At 44.1% G+C, this 21,106-nt stretch overlaps 2 protein-coding genes across 3 annotated transcripts in view; one reads left to right on the top strand and one right to left on the bottom strand.

The window, feature by feature from the left end:
• Positions 1–2,643: 2,643 nt before the first annotated feature.
• Positions 2,644–6,167, bottom strand: LOC134387302 (histone H2A.N). Its single transcript, XM_063109811.1, has 3 exons — positions 6,104–6,167; positions 5,017–5,195; positions 2,644–2,832 (listed from the first exon to the last, which is right to left on the bottom strand). The coding sequence occupies exons 1-3, from the start codon at positions 6,165–6,167 to the stop codon at positions 2,644–2,646; spliced, it is 432 nt and encodes a 143-aa protein (XP_062965881.1).
• Positions 6,168–15,510: 9,343 nt separating this feature from the next.
• Positions 15,511–21,106, top strand: part of MYO1D (myosin ID) — a 348,112-nt gene continuing 342,516 nt past the window's right edge. For both annotated transcript variants that reach the window (XM_063110087.1, XM_063110088.1), the window contains exon 1: positions 15,511–15,605. In XM_063110087.1, coding sequence (XP_062966157.1) covers positions 15,511–15,605 — 95 coding nt within the window. The remainder of the gene's footprint in view (positions 15,606–21,106) is intronic.

Here is a 21,106-nt window from a genome sequence, read left to right on the forward strand (position 1 = left end):
TAAGGAGCTTCTGGTCAAGATGGCAGAATAGACAGTCCCCAGCATCACTGTCACCCACAAATCAACCAATTTACAACTATAAAAAAGCAACAACAGCCAAGCTGGGGCTGCTAGAGCTCAGCAAAGAAGAGGAGAGACCTACGGAGTGCGTGAAGGTGGGAGAAGCCACGATGAGAGAAAGAAAAAACCACTCTGACCATTTTGAGCCATGGACGCTTTAAGGCTAAAATTGCTGAGCACATGGAGCAGGAGCTGGCAGAAGCCACAGCTGTGCCCTTCAGATGGAGTTGCTTGGAGGTGGCAGGGGAGAAGAGGGCCCTGGTGGCCCCCAGGACAGCAAGACCACTAATAGGGTTCCCGTGGACCCACACTGGACTGAGGAGCCACAACAACTGAAAAAAAGGAGCCACTCAGAGGCTGGTGAGTCATCACAAGGGACCAGTGTACAGCCCATCCCATGGGAAGTGTTTGCAGCACAAGCAATGGGGAAGACAGGCCCACTGGGGGAACACTGGGGTGCAGCAAGGACAGCTGATCTGTCCCCAAATCAGCATAGGACCACTCAGAGGAGACCGGTCAGGAATATAGAATTGCAGGGGGTGCGATTTGATGAAAAGACTCAGGCCCAGATCAGAGTTTCTATACAACCCAGGTGCACCAGGTCTCTGGAGAGCCAGAAGTACGTATAAAATCAACCATTAAAACCTGAGCTGCACAAAAAGCTTTCCCTAGGGAATCAGCAGCAAAGCAGCAATTTAGCTAAACCACACAGCTCAAATATTGGTCCCTGCAGGAAGATCCCCTATTTTAGAAGTAAGCAAAGGACAAAAAATTAGTTCCAGCCCAGGCACAACACCAGCAACTTGGGGCCCACCTGGGGACCTGAGGTCTGGAGCTGGAGACCAGACCCCCCTCTCACAACCAGGCACCAAGGAGCAAGCCAAAAACATCATCTCCATGTGGGTGGCCTATCACAACCGCCACAATAACTACAGCTGCTACAAAAGTGGCTGGATGCCACAAACACCACACAGATGGTCCTCCAGCCACTGGAGTGCATTGACACAAGGAGAATCACCAGCAGAGACCAAAAAAGAGAACACCTCTCTCCACAAAGCCCATTCCAGAGTGACAGAAGAAGCATCTGCTCTATGATAATATTGGGGGAACTGAACACACTTCTCAGCATTGGACAAATCATCTAGGCAACAAATCAACAGAGTAACCATTACTCTTTCAGAAGGAGAGAAGAAATCTAGGGTCATTAGAGGGGGGAGGCGGAGGGGGATGGGAAGAGATTGGACAAGGGGCATAAAGATAAGCATGATTTGTAACAATATATATGCTAGTAATATTGATTTGATCAACATGTCAATGTCGAACCCCAAAAATATGTATAATCAATTATGATTCAATAAAAATTTTTTTAAAAGATCTGTACACTTTACTGTGGGTTACACCTCAACTAAAACATGAAAAATGAAATACCTACTTGATTTCAATCCCCTAGTTAAAATTCTTCAGCAACTTCTCTGTACTCAGATTAAAAACCAAACCCTGTATAACCCGGCCCCAGCCTTTTCCTTCAGGCTTATCTTCTACTGCACTTCCTCCTTGCTTGCTGGAGTTCAGCTGCTCTGGCTTTTATTTAGTTTCTCTAAGCCAGAAGCTGTTTTGCCTGCCTCAGGACCTTTGCTCAGGCAGTTCCCTTAGCCCAGAACCTTTCCCATCCTGAGCACTTTTTCCTTCATGTCACCTACGCAGACTTCCCACATCTAAAGCATGCCATCCCATTTATTCCTTCTGCTCCTTATTGTATTTTTATAACACTTTTTCTCCATGCTTGGGACCAGATTATACATTTGACACTTAACATACATACTGTTATAAGTGTAACTTACATGTAATATATAGATATTATATAATTAGATAACTAATGTTATGAGTCTTATACTCAAAAAGTAAACAGATCCCTTTCACTTTATTTTCTAGTTCCTATTAGTCATGGTAGAGGTGCCCAAATAAAAAGTTATCCTTCCCCATAAAGGTCTAGACAGTGTCTCTCTAGACACTGTGAAGAGCCATAGCAATTTATCTATATGGTTAAAGAAAAAGGTCAGGGCCAGGTGGAAGGGGGAGAAAGAGAAAGCCAGAAGCCAACAGCAGTCCTCACTATTTCCTATGCTGCAAGTTCAGGCAGTGCTGTCTACTTTCAAGCCACCCCTTCCCTGGATTCACACATTCATGCCCTGCCCCTGCCCCCAGTGATCTCAGTTCATTCCAGTGCACTAGTCTCCACTCACAGTCTAGAGTGGGGAAAGATGGTGGGTACACAGTTTTATGGGTTGAATCGTATTCACCAAAAAAAACAATAGTTCAGCTCAAGACAGGGGAGAAGAATGCCATAGACATAGGGAAATTAAAAAGCCATAGACAAGCACAACACACAAGAAAATGCCTTTATTTTTTTCCCACAAAGTTGGAGGCTAAAAAACACAGGACCAAGAGACCAGGTATGTAGCAACAGAACTCCTGTTGCAACAGATGCTTCTCAGACATCTTGTCTCCCAACCCAGCCCTCTGTCATATCTATTTATTTTGACAAGTACAGTCATTTCAACAACAGGGCCATTCAGAACAACTTCATTTATTCAAAAGCTTTTGAGAGGATCTCTGCTTGACTGCTTCAAGGATCTCTCTGCTGGTGACGGCTCTTCTGTGGTTGTAGAAGGACAATCTAAACGCCTCCAGACTAACCCATTCCAGGTGACAACCATCCAGAGCGCCCAGTGCATCCACAACCCAGGAGCACCCACTGAAGTCAGGGTGGGTCTGGGAGAAAAAACAGCACAGGGTGAGACAGAAGTGAAGTCTTCCCACAGTGAACAGTCTGTGGTCTAACCCAACACCCAGTACTCACGGCTTCTGTGGATTTGTACACACGTAGGGGAAGTGGTAGGGATGTGATGAAAGAAACTAGACCATTATACCTATCAACAGTCCCTGGGAAGAGGAGGAGAAAGAGAGGGAAGGGAATTCACAGCTGGTGTGAAAGACTACCCTTGTTTGGATAATACAGACTGACTCCAGTCATTTTGACTTTTGTGCATCAGTTTTTCCTAACAGAGCGGAGTTAACATCCAACACCTTCTGAAGATAGAAAATACTACTTTAGTTTAGAATGTACTTTCACATTTTATATTTCATATTAAGCATTTTAACATAACTCTACTCCCAGCCTACCTTACTTCTTGTTACTTCCTTGTGCCAACTTGATCTCCAGCCAAAATGAAAAACGTGCTCTTCCTTGGATGTGTCCCTGTTTCCAGCCTCCACACCTCTGTTTACCTGTCACCTCTACCTACCATGCCAGTGCCCAACTCCACATTTGCAAGGCTCCTTCAAGTGCCACTTCCTGCTCATCAGTTCCACACACTTTCCAGAACCCGTCCTCTTGCTGAGGACCATGGCTCTGTGCACCTTCAGGGCCTTCATCACACGCTGTCTCATGGCATTAGCGTTCTTCTCTAAAGTTAGAGAGACAGCTAGAGTAGTGAAAAGAGCCTACTCTGAGAGTCATCCTCCCAGGGCTCTAACACTAGCTCTGCCTGGACATGAGACATCACAAAGCAAGTCATATTTCCATACTGGCCTCAGTTTCTTTTTTTGTGTGAAAGGAAAGGTTTGAAGTGGGATTCAAAATCTTTCCCCTGGTTCTAATAATTTAAAAGGATTTCTGCAACATCACTTCCCACTGCAGGATTGTGAGGCAGAGACCAGATCATTTTCATCAGTTCCCACAGCAGACCTGGCTTGCACTTACATGCTCAACACATTTATCCAACCAATATTGTATTTTATCCTCACAGGGCCCTGAGAGGCTGACCCCAGGCAGAGACCCATGCCTTCGAAGGTGCGAGGAAGCAGAGTGGCCTGACAGGTCCACAAGGTTAAAGACAGGCCAAGGAAAGACTAATTATTAGAGGGGAATATCTAGGAAAGACCCTAAGGAGTGCTTAATGCAAGTTCTCCCCAGAGGGCCCTTCCAGGCAAGGCGGGCTCTACAGCAGTGGTTCTCAACTGGGGGTGATTTGCCTTCCAGGAGACATTTGATGATGTTTGTGGACAATTTTGGCTGTCACAATTGGGAGGGAGAGTGTTCCTGGAATCTAGTGGGTGAGACCATAGATGCTGTTTAACATTCTACAATGCACAGGACAACCCCCCCCAACACACATACACAGTTATCTGGACCCCAAATATCAATAGTGCTGTGGCTGCAAAGGCCTCCTCTCATACACCCTCCCCCCTTCTCCCATCTTTCCTTAATCCCATTTCCCCTTCTCCCAGTATAAGCAACAGATTCCAAATGATACTACTGGAATGTGGAAGCTTTGGTACAATGACACACATGAACACTACCTCCTTCCCCGTCATGAAGATGTAAAATTCAAAATCAAGCTCTAACACATCTTTCATAGACTCTCCTCACATCATTTGAATCTCCCCATCTTTTGAAAGGGAAGAGTTTTCTGATTTTGCTTTCTACAATTTGTATGCTATGAGATGAGGTTGGGTGGGCAGGAAGAAGGAATAGGGGTGCGTGCTTACCTAAGGAACATCCCAAATACAGAGCATCATTTGATGAGAACATGGTAAGAGTATGCAACTGTTCACAGTTACAGAACATACTAGGTGGTGAATCCCCCCTCTACAAGAAAAGGAGAGGGCACTTAAGAGTCAGTTTACAGATTGCCTGTCGACAGATCCAAGAGGAGACACCAAGAGCTCAGGTGTTCCGAGTTGCTGCCAACAGAAAGAAAGCCCAGTGGGAGATGACAGCAGCCGTTAGCAGACCCAGATTACAGAAGCTGTTCACACATAATTTTTCAGGACACACTGTGTGAAGGAGGACTGCTGGATCAGAGTAAGTTGAAGTCAAGAATACACCCAGGGCCACTAACATAATACCTCTCTTGGGCATTCTAAGCTTCCATGAAAAGGACCCCAACTCACTTGCTTTAGGATTTTCCACATGTAACTAAAATAGACTTCCTTCTTCTTCCTCCTCTTCCTGCTTTTCCTCCTCTTCTTCCCAACAGCTGAGCTGGCCCACTCATACTTCTTTTTGGCTGGGATATAAATTTCAGTTTTCTTCATTGGGAATCTTAGGCCATTTAAGCAAATGAAGTACACTTTGAGGACTCACTCCTTACGCCGCTCGCTCAGAGCACTGGTTGTAGGCAAGTGCACATAGGGAAGAGGCTTTATAGGGAGGGCCGGAAGGCACTCTTTGCTGGTTAAATTAGTGATTGCACCTGCAGATGAAGGCTCTCTGAATCCTTAAAAGATAGGTGGGTGTAGACTCTAAAGCTTGTGTTACATTCCTGAAAGTAACACGAGGCAGGAAACTCAAAATCTTAGGCTTTCTTTTAGTCTATCTCATGTGAAAGAGAGGCCAGTTTGATGCAATGGCCATCAGTTTACCAGGCAACACTCATCTCAGAAGTTATTCTTTTTATGTGCCTAACTCCAGGTGTTTTTATCACAGTGGTTCTCGGCCACACACATTTTAATTGAAAAGGACTGGGAATGGGTCCCTGGAAGCTGTATTTTTTCTAAAGCATCCTCAGTGAATCTAATCACCAGCAAGATTTGGGATTATCCATCTATAAAACTTTTCTAAAGCAACTATGTGAGATTTGAGGTTGGAGTGGAGGCGGCAGGAATCACAGATGTTATGTTTATGAGATGTGTATTTGCATTTGCATTGGGACAGAAACACATCTCCTGAAAGCCAAGCACACACCTGGTTATGCAACAGCAACTAGAAACTCAGGTGACAAAGCGTGAATGGGAAAGCCAGTAAGTCACTGTGCCTTTATTGGGAAAGTGAAGGAAAATGGTCAAGGCCCCTCAGATATTCAGAATCTTGCTGAGCATTTGATGTAAATATATATGCACGTGCACCCAGGTGTTCCTCGGTTATTGTCTAATGTAATTGCTTACGTGCACCCAGGTATCCTGGGTTATGACTTAAGTATAAAGGACGAGTGGCTCTGATCCATGGTGCCCCCTGCCCCTGGGATGCCCCCGGGGATACCACAGGGAGGCCGATACTGCTGCTGGAGGCTGTGGCTGCCTGTACCCCCCAGTCCCCCCACCATGCCCCGAGAGGCCGCTGCTACTGCTCCTACTGCTGCTACTGCTGAGGACTGAGCTCAAGTTGTCTGCCAATGGCTCCTGGGACCTTTCCCAATTACTTAGCATGGACCTGCATGTGAGGGGTCTGGTGCTTTAGTTATGAAATGCCTAGCCATACAATTAGTGTAGTTATTGCCCCAACCCAACAACCTTCAAGACTGAACTTTGAGAAACTGTAGACAGAGAAGCCGTGAACTTCCTGCAATTAGTATATCAGCTCAGCTACAAGGAAGTGACCAGTCTGACATAAACCAACAGATAAGAGGACACCAGAGAATCGGAGTGTCAAAAGAAGAGAAGAACCAGACCAGAACAGACACTCTTTCCCCTAGCACTAGTTATAAGCCATGTCAAACCCCAGTGGAGGGGACTGGTACATAATAATAGCACTGTCAGCTTAGGGGCCCTAACTACGTCCCAGGCCCCATGCTAAGTGCTTACCATACTTTATCTCATTTAGTTATCAGAGCAACCCTATCAAGCAAGACATTAGTGTTACTTTCACTTTACAGAGGAGCAAACTGAGGCTCAGGGAGCTTAAGTGACTTGCCCAGGGTCACATACAGCACATAAGTGGCAGAGCCAGCCCCAGAGCCTTTGCTTCTGACCCATGTTCTACTGCCTTCCAAACCTGAACACCAGAGCCCCATCATGCTAGTAGTTGCACACATGTGCTCTATGCAGTTGCAACATTCATTGATGGAAAACTTCGAATGTAACTTGTCCATAGTGCACGTTCAATTCTTCTGAATTGTTTCTTTGGTGCTTTTTGCAAAGTCCTGAATTAAAAGAAAAAAGAACCTGAATAGTGCCTTAGTTAACAGCAACAAAAACTAAACCGAGCACCTCTATGAAAGGAAAAAGTGGTTCCCTATTGCCTGGTTGTTAAAGACATGCCCCACCACCACCCTCATGAAACCAACTCCTACTCTCATGTCACCAGCCTCAACTCTCATCATTTATCTTTTTTAAACTATTACATGTCTCTATTTTTAAATTCCATGTATGCACAGAGCATATTCTATGTAATAAAGTGAATCAGAAGTTTTAATGCAAAGAATATAAACTGGCCGGTATCACCAAGACCCCCTGGGATGGCACTCTTCACATGGAATGATAAAATGGGAAGAGTCAGGGGGAAATTGAACCAGTGCTATACGTCAAGAGGATGCTGGAGAGCAGTTGGGGAAGGGAGGAACATACATGATGTTGCAGTGGGGTAGTATAGCTCAGAGGAACTGGTAGATGGCATTCACTCACTCAGAAATACTCAGACAATTCTGATCTAAGTGCAAGGCCCATGGCTATGCATGGAAATGGTAATAAATTACCAATAGGAATCTCACAGAGAGGGAAATCACAGGGTGATCAGAAGGCGCACAGGCATCTATTAGAAATCTGTCTGCTAAAAAGGACATGCAACAAATTATTACCTTCTAATAATTTCCCTATTCTGAAGATAAAAGAAGCAATTACACTAATAGCAATGCTAGCTTGTATTTATTAAGTGCTTACTACCTACCTTGAATTATACAAAGCACGTTACAGATGTCATCTCATTTTACAGTTTTAACACTCATAGGTGGTCTTACATCATCTTTATGAAATGAGGGAACTGAGGCATATACAGATGAATTAGTTTGGTTGAGGTGATACAGGTAGCAAGTTGCAGAGCTAGGACTTGAACTCCAGTGTATCTGACACCAAAATTACCATCAACATTTCTCCAAGTCAGGCTCTGTGCCCAGCTGTGCCAGAATTTCCTGGGCTGCTTATTAAAATTCAGATGTCTAAGCCCTATCCTAAGCCTCTGGTACGGGTACAGGTACCTACAGTTTGAGTACCCCTGTGCCACCACTGCCTCCTGAGTATGGGGAGAATACTACTCTGAACTTAATCCTATTCCATACAGAAGAGCTGATTAGAGACTCGGAAAGAATGGGAACACTAGGAAAATAATGACTGTGATTGTTAGGAGACAAGCACAGTAAGATGAGACATTGGTAGGGCAGATGTCAAAAAGATCAGCCAATACAGAGAAAGGGCTCTATGGATAGAAATTCTAAAAGGGAGGTCAACCCAGGAAAAGTAGGAGGTTTTGCTTTACCTGGTCCTGACTTTGGCTCCCCAACTTGATGACAATTAACTTCAACATGGTCCCATCTTGGTGTAATATCAGATCCGAAGGGCAAACCAAGCTCATAAACAGGGATAATGAGTAACAAGGTAAGAGGATAAAACAGCTAGGAGCTGGTTGGTGTACAGGGCATGGAGTGGGTCTGGGCAGTGATGCAGTACTAGGACTGAGTGAAAGAGTGTTGGGGACTGTTTTCACGTGAGACATCAGCTGGGGTTGGGAAAGGCCTAATGAGTCAAATGGCCCAGGGAGGTCTAGAATATTACAGTATTTTATAGAGGGGATTCAAGCATCAGATGGGATATGGATTACATGACCTCTGAGGTCTCCTAGGTTTTGTTGATTCTACTTTTAAATAATTGAAACTTTCCTCCTATATCATTTCTTTAGGGCTCAGGCTGTCAGAATCTGGATACAAATATGGCTCATAATTTCTACTTCTAGATAGTCTGAAGAATGAATCCAGTTGATTGGAAAAAGTCAGAAGGTCACACTGTACATTTTAATGTCATCTAGTTTTATTATCTTAACTCAAGGAGATGGGTATTGCTGCAGCTCACCAGTTGAGAAACTGAGAAATAATGTGTAAATGGCAGGAAGAAAGGGATTTGGGGAAGCAGATTTGAAGATGTTACCTTAAATATGATGTCATACTCTTCCTAGAATGACAGTTCTGTGGATACTAGCAAAATATTAATGGGGGATGATAACACTACTACTATTTACCACCTTTTCAGGTAGAGGGAAAAAAGGAATTGGAATGTTTTTCTTCCAACCCCGGTGATATCTCTTCTCTAGTGTACTCTAAGCTTTTAGGAGAGAAAAGGGATGGAGAAAAGGAAGACATTGGCCCCTGCATTTAGGAATGGAGTAGGAACAGAGGTACTGGGGTTACCCAGAGAACATACAGATCTGCTCCTCCTCGCTTCTCTTTACCTTACTTCCTGCACTTTGACTCTCCAAGAACAATCTCTTAACTAGATGTCCATGTTGGTAGTGAAAACTACCCATTACCCAAACCAAAACATTTAAGTTCTGCTCTCAGCTCTACCACTGCCTCACTTTGACCTAGTCAGAGTCAGCTGCTCTTCCTGGGATTGTTTCCCCAACTATAAAGGAGAGTGTTTGATTATGTGATTGCTAAGATTCCTTAGAATCTTGCTATATAAAATGTGGTCTGCAGACCAGCAGCATCAGCATCACTTGGGAGCTTGTCAGAAATGCAGAATTTCAGACCCCAGACCTACTGAGTCAAAACCTACGTTTTGACAAGTTCTTCAAGTGATTCTTACGTACTTTAAAGCTTGAGACAGCCTGTCTTAAGACACCATCAATCCATGAATTGATTGTGATGTGCCTTTTTGTTTTCTCTCCCGTGGGTTCTTATTACACTCAAATTTTCTAGCTGTAGAAGTACTTCCAATGGTCAGAATAGCTTGAAATTTAGCGATGGCCTGGCTTGGGGCTGTGAGAAAGGCCATATGGGCCTTAAAATATAATATATCTACACACATCCATTTACTAATTAATTAACTTGCTAATTAATTCACCAACTCAATTCAAGAAATACTTATTGAGCACCAGATATGAGGATGTGTATGTAGGGCATGGCCTTGTCCTGGGAAGTTTAGGGACCTGCCTGGACAGTCAACTCCATCCCAGTATGGTAAGCACTCCTGTAACTAGTGAAGAGGATACATTCCAGTGAAATGTTTGTAGTTACAAACTATGCTATCACAAGCAGCAATAATTCTGGAGGGAGTTCCGCCTCCACCATCTGACTCTATCTTTCCTGTGGCCTCAAACATGTACTCCTCTGCCCACACAGAGGGATGAGTTATTGGGATAGTGCCTGTCTGGTGACTCACATGATACTGACGGTGATGGCTTGCTTACATTCTTTTCCATTTCCCGGTGATCAGGACTTGTGGTACGATCTTTCCCTTAGCTCAGGAGCTCTTAACTTGGGGTCCACAGGGAGGTTACTTTGGGGGGTTGAGAGGAGGAGGCAGTCCACGTGCAGATTGTTTTATGTACGTGCTTAATACATTAGTCTCAGGATAAAAAGTCCACACGTTTTCATCCAAGATGATGAAACCTAAAAATTGACAACCAGTGTCTTATTACTGTCCATCTGCTGCCCTGAGACCCTTGTAGTGACAGCTCCTTCCTTCTTTCCCTCCTCCTCTATTCCTTCCCCTCCTTCAGCTGGCATCTCTTAACTTCCTCTGTGCTTTGATTAGTTAAAAGGACCTCTGTCGGCGGTATCACAATCATTTCAAAGAGCCAAGGGAAGACCCCTGTCACCAACTCAACACTGTCACAGGTAAGCACAGCTGGGCCATAGGGACAGCAGAGAAAAGAAATCCCTAGAACTCAGAGCTAAGTCTTTAGCAATTGGCTGGCTGGTCCTCTGTCTTTAATAGTTAGAGGTGAGAAGATGAACTTTTTAAATCACTTTCTGGACTTTCAGGTGGCTTATGGCAGTAATGCCTGCCATAAAAATGCCCTTTCCTTTGTCCTGTGAGAGGTCTATAGAGTGTCAGGTGGGGTTTGGGGGAGAAAGGGGTCTACAGATAGGCAAAATCCATCAATGACATCAGAGAGAGCCTATTTTAATTTTTAAAATGTAGGCTTCAGAAACCATAGATAATATATATGCTACCTTTGATATATCATTCTTAGTTCAAATCCAGCCTTATGCATTAAAGAGGAAGAAGTATGTTTTGGATACTGTCTAAGACAGAGTCCCAAATAATTTCTACATGGCTGTGAGTACATTATGAAGTGCTTTTACAGTGTAAATTTGCCTTTTTCCTTCTGCTCTATAGTAATTTGAACTTATAAAATAAATTTGTAAAATTCCCTGTGAATATGCTGTGTGACTGTTTTTCCTAGCCTCCTATTTCTGTCTTGTTAGACTCATGTTGAAAGAGTTGTCTTCCTTGGACACAGAGCCCCTGGTACATAGAGGGAGGGTGGGGCAACCCAGAAGCATTCTGGGAAAGTAGAACAGAAGCAAATATTTGCTATGGAAAATTCAAAGTTGATTTTCGTTGATAACCCAGAGCAGGCTCTCTGCAGCAGCTGGTCACTACAGAAGGATTTTCAGAACAGCAGCATCTGTTCTGTGTGAACACACAGTGTATAGGCCTGGCCCCAGGGGAGAAGTAAACACAGCTTTGTGATGTGCTTCCAGGGCAGGAGATAAGAGTGAGGTAAACATTGTACAAGGACTGATTTTCATGCAGAATTACCACGAAAGGGGCAGATTTACCACCTTACATGATATGACCTATAGACTCACAGACCATTCCATATTCATTTATCAAGTAAGTGTATATTAAGATCTTCACACCCTAGGCACTCTGCTACTAGGTGCCAGAGTTACATCCAAAAACAGAACAGACACCCTTCCAGCCCTCCTGGCCCTTGCAAACTAGTGAGAGAGATGGGCCACAGGCTCAAGTGCACTCAGTGCTATATGTAACAGGGATAGCAGTTTCAGGATGCTGTGGGGACACAGAGGAGGGACAGCCAATTCTGACTCAGAAGATCATGGAAGCCTCACGAAGTGATGTTGAGGCTGAGAGCTGAGGAATAAGCAGAAGTTAGCTAAATCATAGGAGTGAGTAGTGGACAGCAGGGAAGAGAATTTCAGGCAGAGAACAGGATGTACTCTCTCTGGGGCATATGGATATATTCGACAGCTAAGGTAAACATTAAATTATTTTTGTTTTAGAATTCCCTGTTCAGTGTTTCTAATCTAGCACATCTATGCCAACCAGAGCTAACAGATACCCTGGATCAGGGTTTTCGAAGTATCTCCTGGTTCTCCAGTCCTGATGTGACCTTCATTTCTAAGTGTTATTTGATATTTTAAAAATAAGCTTTTTTATTTTACAACAGTTTTATGTTATTTGATTTTTTAATTTTATATTTGGAAATAATTTCAGATTTACAGAAAAGTTGCAAAAATCGTGAAAACAAATTTTTTAAAATCCCATATATTCTTTAACTACTTTGCCAATTAACATTTTGCTACATTTTCTATCTATTTATGTATCTCTATCTAAATATATATATGTCCACACACCCTCCTCCCCCCTCCTCCTCCTCCTAATTATAATTATTTTTGCTGTTATTTTTGCCAAACAGTTTAAGAAATCATAACTTTTACTCCGAAATACTTGAGCAGGAATTTGCTAAGAACGAGGACATTCTCTTACAAAACTCTAGTACGATGACCAAATTCAGGAAAACTAACATTGACACTGCACTACTAATATACGGTCTATATTTAAATTTCACCATTTGTCCCAATAATGTCTTTTTCATTTTCCTGGTTGGAGATCCAGTCCAGGATCTCACATTGCCTTTAGCTGTGATGGCCCTTTGATCTTCTTTAATCTAGACCAGTGCCTCAGCTTCTTTGTCTTTCATGCCATCGACATTTTTGAAGAGTACAGACCAGTTGTTTTGTAGACTGCCCCTTACTGTGGGTTTGTTTGATGCTTCTTCGTGATTAGATTCAGTTTATGTATTTTTAGCAGGAAAGTGATATTGTATCTTTTTCAGGAGACCACATCAGGAGGCTTATGATATCAGTGTGTCACATCATTGGTGATATAAACTTTTCTTTTTTAGTATATTTTAAACTAACAAAAACAGACGTATCCAAATGTGTTTTGATTAAAATTTTATCACAAAGGAGATTAATAACGAGCTAAGCTACTGTAGGTTACCTTTTTCAAATGCAGATCTCAGTGTTTAGTGTCTTCTGCCATCACTGCATATACTTGAAATTCTTGTAAATGTGTCACTGATTAACAAGGTTGTAGCTGGGCACTGGCCTTAGAAAGGCTGAATTTAAATAGCACAAGTAACAAATTACTGCTTAGCCATGTGAATCAGAATCTCCTTGATACTGCACAACGAAAACAACATACAAAAGAAAACAGGAATCCTGAGGCTGATTTAAGACAATGGTGAGCCCCACTGGACAGATGTGGGTTCATTAAAAGAGCCTCATTAGTCTCCATTCCTGGTTTAATCCAAATCTGGGCTTATAAAACTAATTAATACAATATCCTTTGCATATGTTGTGTATATGTTTTATATGTTGAGCTTCTGTACAAGATATTGATCAAAACAAGAGTTCTCTTATTTGGCCATTTGAAAACCACATTGTATCCCACTATAACTCCCACCACTATAACTCCCACCACTGTACAATTTCTGCAACCCTCTCATCATCTGTAGGCTTTAATGTTCCTTTTCCTGGTGGCTGGGATTTCACCCTAATTTTCAACAACCTCAGGGCTCAAGGAACACACACACACCCATTTACCAATAAATTTTTGGGTGTGGTCCCTGGTTGCTCCAAAGTGCACAAAATTTGAGTTCTTTCTTTTCTTTTTGAAATTCAGTTCTGCTTATCTTAAAAGATACCAATACAGGTTGAGTAAAACATACCAATACAGGTTGACATAACACTCCAAGGAATCCTTATTGGAGCACTTCAGATTTCAGAGTTTCAGATTAGGAATGTTCAATCTGTACAGACATTTTAGGAATGCAGCCACAGTCTTTGCAATCACCTGCTTGACCACTGACTGACCCACACAAATGACCCAAGCATAAGACATTCCTACCTTGGAAGGGTAGATCCAGACAGGTGTCTTCTCGGGGAGAGCTGCTAATGGTAGTCAGACTGCAACCCAGTTCTCTGTGCCAGAGGTTGGGGTGGCTTTCTGATGGCAAAGGTGATCCCTCGGGAGGTGATCAAACAACTTTCCTCTGTCTTGGCAAGTGCGGGTGGTTGGCAACTGAAGCAAGCCTGGAGCAAGTTCCTTCAGTCTGGTTTACTCATCTCAAATTCAACCAGAGATGAAGCCCAGCCAGGTCCTTGGAGGCCTCTAGATTTCCTAGTAGATTTTGCAATAGAAGATAGTCCTAATGGAAACACAGGACTGCAGAAAGTCATTTATAATATATTTTCATTGGGAAAATGCATTGTAAATTCTAAAGAATTTTCCAAGCTCAACCAATGTATCTATAAAGTGGAGACCACTTACAACTCATTTCATCCCATTGAACCAGTATGGATTTCATATTTACATGTGCAAGGTAGTGCAACAGCTACTTGGTAGATGTCAAGGTGGGATGATCCCATGCTCAAGAAACCAACAATAATCCAGGATTGGATAGATGACACATACATATATTAAAAACTTAAAAATAACATAAGGGAACATGGAAGAGAAAATGGACCAGCAGAGAACAGAGGCAGTCGGCCATGTGGCTGAATACTGGGGCTTATCAGTCAAATGACCTCCCTGAAATTTCAGCTTCTCCACTTCATAGCAAGATACTTAATTTCTCTAAAGCACTTAGAAAAGTTCTGGGCATTTTTGATGCCCCTCAAATGTTAGCTACTCTTATTTTATCTCAGTCTACGCTTGAACCACCACTTCAAGGATAGGTAGGATATGAGCAGAGGAGCAGGAGTGGGCTTCGAGGCAGGGTGACAGAATCATAATGAATTATCCTCCCGAAGAGTTCCACAAACTACGTTGGTAACTTTGCTGGCCTCTGCAGAATATGGGCAGGAGGCGGCAATCCTGGAAACTTGAGTCTACCCTGCCTCAGCGTCCACAGCTCCCCGCCGCCCCGAGATCCCAGCGCCCGTCCCCAGGGGGCGCTGCCGCCCAGCCTCCGCGGCCCAGCCCGGCGCGCGTCCCCGCCGTCCACCCCGCGCGTGCGCGCCGCCCAGGTGAGGAGGCGTCGGCCTGGGCCGCGGCGGGGGCGCGCTCCTCGACTGCCCGCGTGGGGCGGAGCCGGAGAGGCCGAGACGGGGCGGGGCCGGGGCGGGGGCGAGGCCAAGGCCAGAGGCGGGACCAGCCGCCGCCGTCTCTGTCTCGGTGTCCGGGTCCCCACAGCGCCCGGCAGCCGTCCTGGGAGGAGCGGAAACTGCCGGGTGAGTCCTGCTCGGAGCCGCGCCGGCCGAGAGCGCGCCGAGGCGCCGCGGGGCGGCCTCCACCCGGCCCGGACCCGCCGAGCGGCGCGCGCCCCCTCCCCGCGGCCCCGCCCCGGCCCCGCCCGAGCTCGCCGCCCGCCCGCGCCCACCTGAAGCCGCCCGCGCCCACCTGAGCCCGCGCGCCGGCGCCATGGCGGAGCAGGAGAGCCTGGAGTTCGGCAAGGCGGACTTCGTGCTGATGGACACCGTCTCCATGCCCGAGTTCATGGCCAACCTCAAGCTCAGGTGAGGAAGGAGCGGCCGCGCGGGGGCGCCCCCCTGCGGTGCGGCCGGATGCGGGGTGGCCGGGGCGCGCGGGGCTGGAGCGGCGGGGTGCGGTGTCAGGGGGCCGCTGGGCTCGCCGGTTGCGCCTTCCCGAGAGAGGACGCCGCTGGGGTGCGGCCGCACGGGCTGTGAGGGGCGTGCCGAGCTCGAGGGCTGAGCTCTCCTGCGGGGGTGTCCCTGGGTGCCGTCCGGATGGGGGCGTCAGGGGGATGCCGAGCTGCAGGCAGCGCTTGGGACAGCGCACCGGCCGGCCCTGCCCCAGGTGAGGGATGTGGGCGGGCCGGGTGACCTAATGGAAACAACAGTAAAGGAAAATAGGAACTTTAGAGAGAGTCGTGGTGGCCCCGAAGGCCCTAGGGAGACTGGAGAGTTGTTTTGGAGAGAGGCTGGCGTCTCATCCCGGTTTCACACTCGTTTCTTTTCTTTCTTTCGTTCGTTATTATTCTTTTTAATTTTTCTTTCTTTCTTTTTTTTCTTGGCGTGGTTCCACCGTGTCATTCAGGATGCTATGAAGTGATCCCTGAGCTGCCTGTTCCGGGACACTGGCTATTTTTTAGTTACCCTCTAAACGTAATTAGACACGTTTCCAGACATCGAAGAGACTGCTGTGCTTGCCAGTGCCAAGATAAACTGTCTGAATTTGACAAGGCGTTCATGGTTTCAGTTTTTTCAAGGAGTTATGGATGGAGCCCTTGTGTTACTGACATCCTTGCAAATGTAGTCACAACTCAACGCCCCAAAATGGGCTTTCAAGACGAATTTGTTTTAGAAAGTCTTCTACATAGGATTAGTTCACTCTTGATACAAGAGTGGTATGCAAGCAGAGCTTTTAAGTAGTTTGACTTTTTTAAAAAATTGCAGTAAATAGTTTCGAAATAGCTGAGCTTTGGGGTGTGTGTGTGTGTTGGTGTGTGTTTTCCTGGAAGCTTTGGCCCTATTTCTTTTAAGTGTTATAGCTAAACATCACTCCTTAATCTTATAAAGTAAATATCATAATCTGAGTTTGGGTGCTTAACTAATCCTCCTTCTCAATATGAATTACCTTTGTCAACCCTAACTTAAGAATTTCAAAAACTGGTTTAATCTCTGAAATTGCAAACCACATGGAGTCCTCAACTGTTCTTGGGCAGATTTTGTTATGTCCCACAGCATGGAGCAGGAGCACAGACCTGAGTTCTGTACCTGCCTGCCTGCCACAAACTGGCCTTGGGCTGGTCAGTGTGCCTAATTTCTAAAATAATAATTATCTCCAAGATTTCTTTCAGTGCTCATATTTTGTGATTCTAAGTTTTCCAAGTGTAGGCAGTCTCAAAGTTGCACAGTATCCTTCTGAATATAGCATTACAGAGTGTAGTATGTCCGATTTATTTCATACAGTGTTATGATAGGGTGTTACACTTCTGACCAAAGTTTGGACGCCCAACTTTTATAGAAATGACCTCAAATAATAATCCATCAAAATTACATACCTCCATGTCAGCTCTAATCAATATCCTCTACTATAGTGGTTAAGAACCAGACTGTTGAGATTCAGATTCTACTTCTACCACTTTCTTGCTCTGGTCCGTGGGCAACTTACTTAAACTCTTTGTGCCTTGGTCTTCTTGTCTGTAGAATTGGGGTTGTCCTGAGGGTTAACTGAGTTAATCTATGTACTTCAAAGATTAGTGGTTGGCAAATACATATTAGCAGTACTGTTTAAAGTTTTTCCAAGTGCACATAAAGCAAATAAAGGGATAAATTAAATAGCAATTTTATAGATCCATGTTGTTTTAAATTATTTAAGAGATTTTACCCCCCTCCCCCCAAGAAAGAAGCTGTATGTTTCGAGAAATGCCTTTAAAATTTAGTCACTGTCAGCATGTAATCATTTCAGTTTATCAGACATGAAGTACATTTGTTAAATACATAGTGCATATTGTAGTAATTGTAGAATATGGAGTCATTTAGTTTAACCTCCATCTGTCACTTCCAACAAATACATGACATTAGATAGAGCTTTACAGAATTTTTTGAATTTGAAATTAAAGGCTTAGAGTTTAACTGGATTACATTAGTTAGATAGGACTACTCCTCTACAGTAGAATTAAAAGTTATGTGCCTTCTTAAATTGGGGCATGGCATTTACAATGTTTTTTTAGGCTTTCACATATCATTGGTTGCAAAGTCTCTGTGAGGTTTGAATCTTAAGATAGATTACTAAGATGAGCCTAACTTAAGTCCTGTGTGCACAGAAGAGAATGCTGCAGTTGATTCTACTTTATGCAGGGTACTCTAGAAAATATGGTAGGAGGAGCCAAAGAACTGTAAGATGTGTTCCTTATCTGTCAGAGAGGTGCCATGTAAATGAAGACGGGGAGAAAGGTGAAAATTCTGTTGACTTAAAGAATAGTGCAAGAAAAAAAAATGTCTTATAGACCTTAGGTGATTATTTGCTGAGTAGTTATGCAGACTAAATGTTCTGGAAATTCAGAAAAGGGAGAGATGCCTCAAGTTGACTCAGAAACACCATATGAAGGAGAAGAGTTCAGCTGAATCCCAAGAATGGGTAGGATTTGTCTAGATACACACATAGTTGGAAAACATTCCAGGTGGCATGAAATCTGACTCTGTTTGGGTAACAGTGAATAAGCTAAGTTGTCTGGAGGGGAAGGAGTTGGTGTTGGGGAGTTGTGGAAGGAATTACCAGCTTTCATTAGCACCACCCTTGGTGAATACCCAGGTTTCTAGGTCTACCTTTACACCCAGTCGCCATGTCAGTCAACATCCTGGATGTTCAGATGTGTGTAGGTGTTTGTATGTATCTCATCTGTGTGTGTACTTGATGACTCTTGAGAATTGACTGCAATTCTCATTTTACAGATCAGTGATTGTTCATGACTTACAAGTTAGAGTAGTTGGTTTCCTGGAGCTGTAAACACAGTCTCAGGAAAGGATAGCACCCTTACCCTCTTCTCCAGCTGTAAATCCTGACCCAGGTAGAAAGCAGTCGTCTCTCCAATGATTTGAATTTCATATCACACTGACATCCCACCAAGACTATTTTAGAGTTTAGCTGTAAGAATGAGCTCCTGGGCTCCTGCTGTTGTGTGCTTGGATATTTGTTGCACTTGGCAGGTGACTAGAAACTCACCACTGCAGATCCAGGTGCAATGATGGGATGTTGAAGTGTTTTCATCACCTGAAATATCAGTGGTTAGGCCACACCAGGTGTATATTTGTGGTTGTCTGTAGGTGAAATGGAGTGTATTTGAACTCTCAGTAGATGTGGATGTGTGAGAGAAGTTCCCATGTGTGCGTGTACCTCATCACTCCTGCCCTCCCCACAGTGTGGCTCCTGCTGTCACTCCCCAGTCTGGAGTGCCCTGTCCTCTGCTTTTCACCTGGCTCTTCAGCAAGGTCTGTTTCCTTTCTTTATGGCCTGTAATATACAGTTAAGGACTTAAGGCTACAGTTGCTTCAGGGGCCTGTGTCCTCAAAATTTACAGCAGCACCTACCATAATGCTAAGCACATAGCACATTCTTTCATGGCAACATTTTAGGCGGGGAGGAGAGAGAGAGAGAGAGAGAGAGAAGTGTTACAGTAACTTTTTTAAAAAGCTTTTGTGGCATTGTCCATTTAGAATTATCTTCTTAATTTGTTACTATTCTGGCCTTCTTTTTCGCTCTCGGAGCTAAAGTTTGGTTTTTAGACATCTGCTACAATTGATGTAACTTTTCCCCTACTATTATTATTTTTTTAAATTGATGTAGGTGTGTGTCTGTGGATGTGGGTCTGGATGGGGCAAGATTAAAGGGGTGATGTGTGTTAGTGTGAGTTAGTTTATCTGAGGAGTATCAGTTTGTATTTCTTGCCCTTATAACAAAACCTGCTAGTATCTTGAGGGCTGTCTTCTTTTCCTCCCAGAAGTCTCTTGCTAGGAGAGATTTGTTCAATTTCTTACTTTTTCCTTTTTGGTGGTGGTGGTGGTGGTGAAGTTCCTCATTCCATTTTTCAAGGGTCTGTGCCCAGGAGTAAGATTCTTGTACAAGCACTGCCTGTCTTCATGGTCTGGGATGGTTCTGCCAACAATTCTAATGACCACTTGAAGCCCTGACCACAGCATCCCCACCATGTTCTGCTTTCTTCATAGCCACTTCCTTTTTGGACCTGGAGCCCTTTGGTTCTTTTTCTTCTCGCCTGGGCCTTTCCCTTGTACTTGTGTTCTTCCAGCATTAGCATCAGCTTTGCACCCTCTCTCTGGTTGAGAGTCCTGCCAGGGTGAACTGCATGAACATCTGGTCCCCTCTGTGCTCTTTTCTCCTCATGTAGCCAGCACCTAAAAGGAAGAATGCGGGCTGCTGCTCCAGAGTGGACTCAAGCCCAGGACAGCGTCCCTGAGAGATGTTCTTTTCATTTTATACAACAATGAAATATCATTAGGCTTCCGGAGGTCCAGTTTCCTAACTTTATTTGTTGTTGGTTCCTGTTTTCAGAATAAAGCATTCCCTAAGCTTTATATGTTAGCTTCTTTGAAATTTAATTTTTTCTCCCCTCTTTTCCTACTAGTTTTTCTTTTCCATAAAAGCAGTCATTTAAAGCACCATGTGTGCCAAAGGGTTTCTCAACCTCAGCACTGTTGACATTTTGGGCTGGATAATGCTTTCTTGTAGGGGCTGTCTTATGCACTGTAGGATATTTAGCAGCATCCCTGACCTGTACCCACTAGATGCCAATAGCACTAATTCCCTCCTGTTTATGACAACCAGAAATGTCCCTAGACATTGCCAAATGTCCCCAGGGGTGGGGGTGGGGTGCAGGATTGTCCACAGTTGAGAACCACTGTCCTGGGCTGTTCTCACTCCCTGGAATGTACTTTCCTCATTTCTGCCCTCATTCCCTGCCTGTCATACTCTTACTCGTTCTTCCAGACCAGTTTGGAGAAGTCTTTCTCAATCCTCCAAAACAGGATTAATTACACTCTCACCTTTGCTCTTAGGATGCATGGGCACTAGGTGATAATTGTTAGAGAATTTATCATATTACATTGTTGTTATCTGCATGCCTGCTTCCTTACCAACCCTGAGATTCTCAAAGACAGATAGCCTGTCCAAAGGTAGATCCAGCTTTTCTGATGCTTTGAAACTCATTACAGCTGGGGGTGACCGTCTTTAAGAAAAAGAATATAAATTGTGAATGCAAAATTAGATACAGAACATTGGAAGGGGAAGGTGCCAGTGAGTGTCTCTGTGAAGTAAACCTACCTCTGGTCCTTTTGTTTTCTATCGTGCTATAGAATTTGGCACCTATGTGCTCAATACATCCTAAAATGAATTAACTAAGCCAAGTGTTGGCTGATTGTTCCTTAGCCAGTGGAATTCTTTAAAAAAAAGACAAACTGTATAATCATACTGTACTTATTTTAATACAATTTTATTGTGTGTTTTGGGGGTGAGTTACAGGATTGGTAGAAAGGCAGTG

Source organism: Cynocephalus volans, chromosome 10, assembly GCF_027409185.1.
Source record: "Cynocephalus volans isolate mCynVol1 chromosome 10, mCynVol1.pri, whole genome shotgun sequence".
In the NCBI taxonomy this organism is placed as follows: domain Eukaryota; kingdom Metazoa; phylum Chordata; class Mammalia; order Dermoptera; family Cynocephalidae; genus Cynocephalus; species Cynocephalus volans.

Coding starts and splice junctions, on each gene's coding strand:
- LOC134387302 (XM_063109811.1), bottom strand. CDS start 6,167: ATGGTGGGGGGACTGGGGGGTACAGGCAGCCACAGCCTCCAGCAGCAG. Junction 5,196..6,103: donor GCAGTATCGGCCTCCCTGTG/GTATCCCCGGGG, acceptor GAGTCCTCAAAG/TGTACTTCATTTGCTTAAAT. Junction 2,833..5,016: donor TGTGGAAAATCCTAAAGCAA/GTGAGTTGGGGT, acceptor TTTTTCTCCCAG/ACCCACCCTGACTTCAGTGG.